This window comes from Aulonocara stuartgranti (assembly GCF_965226115.1).
Source record: "Aulonocara stuartgranti genome assembly, chromosome: 22".
NCBI classification, from domain to species: Eukaryota; Metazoa; Chordata; class Actinopteri; order Cichliformes; family Cichlidae; genus Aulonocara; species Aulonocara stuartgranti.
The window spans coordinates 28,913,840-28,920,920 of NC_138957.1; the positions used below are offsets into that span (position 1 = coordinate 28,913,840).

Consider the following 7,081-nt stretch of genomic DNA (forward strand, 5'->3'; position numbering starts at 1 on the left):
TCATGTCCTCTACTTGGTTGTCTGAGTGCTTGTAACTGGCTACAATATCATAGACCAGTCATAGTCTGTATATTTAAAGTCCCCACTCTCACCCACACACTCCTGCATTTCTTTTCTCTCTCGCTGCCTCCTAACATGCCTTCCCCCTTTCATTTTCCATTATCTTCAACCAACAGTACCAACATCCTGTTGGCCAGCAGCACTGGAGCCAGTCGTTAACCTTGACATCTACCAATCCATTATGGAAATCTTCTTTATGATTCCATTTATCCAGGCTTGGGACTGTCACTGGGAGTATATGTGTCCTGTTCATTGTTGGGTTGTTATTGGCTATTGGACATTTTGAGCATTTTATTATCACAGTGTTCAGCTTGCTTAAATTAATGTCCCAACAGCCTTCATAGCTAATGGCAAAAGTGAGCTGATCTCCATTGGTTCCAGTGGTAAAATCCTAAAGTTCAGTGCTTTAAAAAACATGCTTAGAACAAACAGTTTGGATAGCTTTACCTTTCACAACAACAATTATTTGCTAGTAGATGGTCAAATAAATCAACCATTTGTTAACTGGTAGATCTTAATGTGCAGCTTTACTTAACAGTTGTGCTGCAGCTGATAGCTTTCTGCTAGGCTTCATTTGCCATCAAGGGACCTTTTTACCATGTTTCCCATGTTTGTGCTTTCTGGATTACTGTTTATGGGATTATCTGAAAAATAACATGGCTTGCTGTTTGGAACAGTCAGATTTCTATTCTTAAATTTTGCACCATGACTTTGCATTACACCTGTATAGTTTATGGATGCATGAGGTAGCTATCAAAGCTGAGGTGACATCTTATTCACCAAAATCACTTCTGGCTATGAAAAAACAAAACGATACTATCAAAACAAAACAAAACAAGACCCAGAAAAAACAAATAAAATACAAAACTAAACAAACCCCTTATATTGAGGCTGTGTCATTCGTGGATTGATGATGTCACAGCACATATGTCCATCTTTTACATACAGTCTATGCTAGCTAACTACAGTATGTCCTTCATTGCACTGGTAAAGCTCCAACAAAGACAAGTCAGATCCTGCATCCCTATAAAAAGCTGTTTGGTAAATGTTCTGAAACTGTTACAAATAGTACACGCTAACATAGATAAACTATTCATCTCCTTTTTGAAGTCATACCAACTGCTTATAAGCAAGGATTACAAATCAGATACTTTATTAAGATTTTACAAATGATAATGACAAAAATATTTAATTAAACCTCTGTTTTATTTTGTTTTTTACTTTTGACTGTTTCTATTACATTGTAACATGAGTTATCTTCTGTCAATGGACACTTCATAAAAGTATAAAGAAAAAAGGAATAAGGAATCTATGAAAAGACTTAAAAAGTCTCAGAGCAGCATAATAAATTGTCATGCTATGAAAATACCTAAATCCATTTATTTTTGCTTGAAGTGAGCTTCTGGGGGAGATAATACATGCCATATTTACAAATAAAGTACTTATGTATGCATGTATATGATCTATTTCCTCTCATATAGCATATTCCATGTGCCAGCATGTGTTATTTTTGGATTTTCCTGGTTTAATAAAGTGGTACTGAATACTTCTGGATGTGGCTTGTTAACGTGAATTCTTAAAGCAGTCACCTGGTTTCTTTTTAGTTCTGGTTCACTGGCTATATGCCGCTGAAAAGTGAAAAGGTATTGGTGCGTACAGTATGGTGACGTTTCTCGGGAAGGCAGGCAGGTGGGGAGGGGGTCAACCTGCAAATACATGAGCTCTGTCCTGTCTTTACTCTAGAGGAAATCTATCTTCAGCTTGAGCCTCATAGAGGTTATCCATCCTTCGTAAAAACATGTAACTTTTCTTCACTGCTGGAAAATCATGGAGCTACAGGTGGAAAACCAAAGTCAGCCTTTCGCCACCAACACCATGAGGCTGCCAGCTAAAATCATCCTGGAAATGGGAGTAGATAACTTTATTTCTCTTCTAATATTTGGACTCATTTTCATTCTTGGTGTGCTTGGGAACACACTGGTCATAACCGTGCTGGCGCGCAGTAAACCCGGACAACCGAGGAGCACAACCAACATATTCATCCTCAACCTGAGCGTGGCTGACCTGTCCTACCTCCTCTTCTGCGTCCCTTTCCAGTCCACCATCTACATGCTGCCTACGTGGGTGCTCGGAGCGTTCATTTGCAAGTTTATCCACTATTTCTTCACCGTGTCTATGCTGGTCAGTATTTTCACTCTGTCAGCAATGTCCGTGGACCGTTACGTGGCCATCGTCCACGCTAGAAAATCCTCCTCGATCCGGGTGGAGAGGCATGCCATGCTCGGAGTGGTGCTGATCTGGACACTGTCCGTGGTCATGGCAGCTCCCGTTGCGCACTACCAGAGCATCGTGGAGAGGGAGAACAACAACACCTTCTGCTGGGAGGTCTGGCCGGAACACCAGAGGAAAGTCTACGTGATGTGCACCTTTGTGGTTGGATACCTTCTGCCTCTCACTTTGATATCTGTGTGCTATGCAAAGGTGAGCGCGCACGAACCAGAGTCAACATGTGACCATGAATATACAGTGTAATAACGAATTTTCAAAGTGTTGAAGAAATTAATGCGTTAACTTGTTATTCAGATCGTATTTCTCTCTTTTATAGTGTAAAAAATATTTATTTTAACAACAATGGATTGGTTTGTAAAAAAGGTTTAAGTCGTCCTTCAACATCTGCCCAGATGTCTTTCTGAAAATAAATAAACGTGAAATAATTTGGCTGCTCCTTGAAAACATTCACATGTGCGTTTTGTGTTTTCAGGTTTTAAATCATCTGCACAAAAAGCTCAAGAATGTCTCAAAAAAATCCGAGCTCTCCAAAAAGAAGGTTGGTGGAAGCAATTTTCTTTTGCTTCTGATTTCTCACTAAATTAGGAGTCGTGATTGAACATTTCGCTGGCTGAGAGGTTAATGTGCTCATTAGGTGCAGATAAAAATGCCTGCACTCTTGAACTCCATTTACAGCACTTATATGTCAGCATAAAAATCTAGATTAAATTACCCAGTGGGGTTCTGGTGATGCTGTGAAGTGTCATTTTATTGCATTTGGCTCAAAACTCGGCACTGAGCTATCCACTAACAGTTTTTTTCCAATCATTTATACCACCTTGCTTCCAAAAAAAGTAAATGTATAAAATCTAAATAAAACAATGTGCAAATTTTCTGCATTTATTCAGAAATCTTTTGGTCTTTAGATGACACTGCAGTAAAAAACTGACACAAATATTCAATTTACTGCATTGGCTCAGCAACACTTTTGGTGAAACAAACATGTGTGGAAGACTGGAACTACCAAAGAATTTAGCAATAAAATGTAAAATTAAAAAAAAACGATTGAATAAAGATATAAAAGAAAAAATAAAGAAAAAAATATATGTCTGAAGTCTCGATATGTCTCACAGCTGATAGATTAGTCAGTGCCTGTGTTTAATTTGGTATTATATCTCATGCAATTAATGGGTGGCTCCATAGTGGTCACCACATTCACCTAACATGCAAAAGATCCTTAATTTGAGACTGTGAGAAGTGGCAAACCCGTGCAAGCATTGCATCAGGAAGAGAATCAAGCGTGTGGATCCATCTGCTGTAATGACCAGAATAGGGGAGCAGGTGAAAGATGCTTTGCTGTCTGATGCATTTAAAGACATATTTTTATTAAGTTATTTGTTTATTTATGTTTGATTTTGGCAGTATTGGTCCACCATAATGTGCAGTGAGGCAAACTAGAAAACTTTCTTGTGGTTTGACCAATAAAAATTTAAAATAGTTTTTGGACGTCACGAGGAGAGAGACCAAACAGCTTGTCAGAGTTCAAAGACAGCATTCCTGATAGTTCACATGGCATGGATAACATCTATGAAGGCACCATTATTGCTAAATGATACACAACGCTAGGACAACAGCTTCCATCCTGAAGCCTTATTTCAGCGAAAAAATGCCAAACTGTGTTTTGGGAATATTCCAACAGAATTGCTTCTGAGTATAAGAGTTAGGGTTTTAAAGTGCCTGCAGTAAAGACCTGACAATATATAGTAAAGCATATAAACTCTACAGAGTGTTGTTAGAAGAAGAGGTGATTAGGATGAAGTTTAAAATGAACAGATGTTTTTCAAAAGCAATGGCACTTTTGATTGGTTGCACTTGTAAACTTTTAAATAAGTACAGGGTTTAAATGTCTAATAAATATATTTTATTTACATTTTACACATGTTCCAACTTTTTTGGAAACGTGTTCATACCCTTATGTGACACGTGACCTGTGATCATCTCTTTTCCACAGACTGCTCAGACTGTCCTCGTGGTGGTTGTTGTCTTCTGTCTGTCCTGGCTGCCTCATCACATCGTCCACCTGTGGGTGGAGTTTGGCTCCTTCCCTCTGAACCAGGCCTCCTTCGTGTTCAGGATGGTGGCTCACTGCTTGGCCTACAGCAACTCCTCCGTTAATCCCATCATCTATGCCTTCCTGTCTGAGAACTTCAGGAACTCGTATAAGCAGGTTTTCTGGTGCCGGGCGCCCAGTGAGTGTCCTCTGAATGAAAACAGAGACCCCCGCAGCAGAATGGAGACGGCACCTTCTACTAATATCAGCGTGTCTTATAAAGGTCACGACTCTCAGATCAGTAAAATGCTTTGATGACACTGGCGGTGCATCCTGAGTACAGCCTGCCGGATAATGGATTTTTTTAAAGGCTGAAACTACTGATATGAAAGTTTAACCAAATCCAGAGTTTCATATATCGACTGATATTTGTATTTTGAAAGACTTTAAAGAGCATGTTTGATTTGGGCCTTCATTCCTCAATGTGGCACATTTGCATATCTCATGTATACACAAGAAGTAACAGTTTTAAATGTCAGGAAATATCAACCCATTTCCTGCTCAAACAGATTACAAGAGGAGGGAAAAAATCTGTGTAATATATATAGTCTGTATATAAAATATGAACATGACTAAATGTCACCCACTGATTTGTGAAATCTCATTTTGAAGACTTGTTGTAAGTATCGTGACTGTCAGTGTCTATGATGCCAGAAGTGAGTATACGTTTGTACAGGATGGTGAAGAGTGAAGTTATCAGGTAACGCTAGCAAGATTAGCATCAATGCACTGGTGATTTGCACAGAGAATGATTATTGCTAATTGGTACTAATTAACCAAAATACAAATATAATACTAAAACTTCACTCAACACAACAGCAGCATGGGTTTCTCTGACTGGTTATTTGCATAATTAAAAGTGCTTTAATTCAAGTTAAATGTGCTGAGTTATAAAATAAGATTCTCATTACATTATCGAGATCAAAGCTATATTTCATACCACTCTTTAACCTTTTGTTTTCTTTACTACCACTGAACATTTTGAACATGGGAGTTTATGGGGACTGAATCACTTCTGGACTTAGCATCAATAATACAGGGTGTATCTAAAATAATCATTCAATTTCAAAAGGCTATATTTTTTTTAAGTAATGGATATAGAAACTTGCATGGTTGAATATAAAGTTTTACATACCAAACTTACAATGTTCACAAGTGCCCAAAGTGTCCTGATAGTCAAACTTGTTCCGTACGCTTGTGAGGATGTCACTGCAGCCACTGCTGTTGTTATGATGTCTACTGGCAACTGTGTGAAACTCACAAATCTCCTCTTTCTATCAGTGTGTGTTTCGATTGTTACTGGTGAACAAAGATTAAAGCACCATGAAACGATGCTTTTTGATACACCCACAAATTTAGGAACTACGTTTTTGGCACTTCCTATTGGCTTAATTTTCAGCCCCAGAGATGGCTGCCTGGTGAATATTTACCAGGATCAGTCAAAAGGTGTTGGACAGAAGCTTCTAGATATTGCTGGAAGATCCAGTGATAATTGTTATTTTGCCCAGCTTTAGATGATTAGTTTACAATTTAACTCTGTCTGCCTAATGGAATGTACATACTGTACAGTCTATACCAGAGATATATGCGCGTAAGTGATAACGGTAAATGGACTGGTTCTTGTATAGCGCTTTTCTACTCTCACTGAGCACCCAAAGTGCTTTATACAACTCATGCATTCACCCAATCACTTCGCATTCACACTCTGATGGATGCATCGGAGGGCAACATGGGGTTAATATCTTGCCGAAGGATATGTGGCATGTAGACTGAAACTGGAATTGAACCACCGACCTTCTGGTGAGTAGGTGACCTGCTCTACCGCCTGAGCTACAGCCACTGCAATTGCAATAATGCATCATTTAAATCACATTGTAGATAACCGTTCTGCTCTCAAAGATCAAAGGTGAAGGTTAAATATAGTCTCACCTGAGCTGCCACAGACCTTAAGTTTCTCTGTAATCTGTGGCTTCCTGTGTGTTTTGAATGGATTATCCAGTGTGTGTGTGTGTGTGTGTGTGTTGTCTACCTGTTGTGTAGTCTGTTTTTGTTTAGAGGGAACTTAAAGGCAGTGTCTTTGTGTGAAGCGTTTTCACTGAATGTGCGGAAACTATGTGCACCAACTGCAAGCAAAGAAATGTCTAAAACCAAAATGTGTAAGTGTACAGTATGTGTGTTCAAGTTGTACAAAGACATGAATAATTTATGTTACAAACCAATAAACTCTTTTTAATAGCTCATGTGTGCATGAAACATGTTTGATGTTATGACTTTGCTCTGATATAACCAGAGCAGCACTGAGCCTGCTTACCTGGCTTCTTTATTGCACAGATTGCATGCTGTTTCCTGTTTATCCCCTGGGCTGAATTTGATTAACTTTTGCAAACAGGTAACTGTGCATGCTCCTTTCTACAGTATTGTCTGCCCTCTGCAGGCATTATTACACTGAAAACTGGGGCAGTGCAGACTCAAGTGCTGTCTTAGAAAAGAGATAAAAAGCATTTGCACACAAATACAAACAATGCACACAGTTTCATTTCATTTCATAAAAACATCATGTGGTCGACTGCTCCCATAAACAACTGAATGAAACATTCACTTTATAAGGTTGATCAATAATTTTTTTTTCCCTGTCCCGTTTGG

The 7,081-nt window shown here is 38.8% G+C and overlaps 1 protein-coding gene across 1 annotated transcript; it reads left to right on the top strand.

The window, feature by feature from the left end:
• The first annotated feature begins 1,861 nt into the window (after positions 1-1,861).
• On the top strand, positions 1,862-6,664 carry galr1a (galanin receptor 1a). The gene is made up of 3 exons (XM_082520646.1): positions 1,862-2,541; positions 2,822-2,887; positions 4,340-6,664. The coding sequence occupies exons 1-3, from the start codon at positions 1,888-1,890 to the stop codon at positions 4,691-4,693; spliced, it is 1,074 nt and encodes a 357-aa protein (XP_082376772.1). The 5' UTR covers positions 1,862-1,887; the 3' UTR covers positions 4,694-6,664.
• Positions 6,665-7,081: the final 417 nt, after the last annotated feature.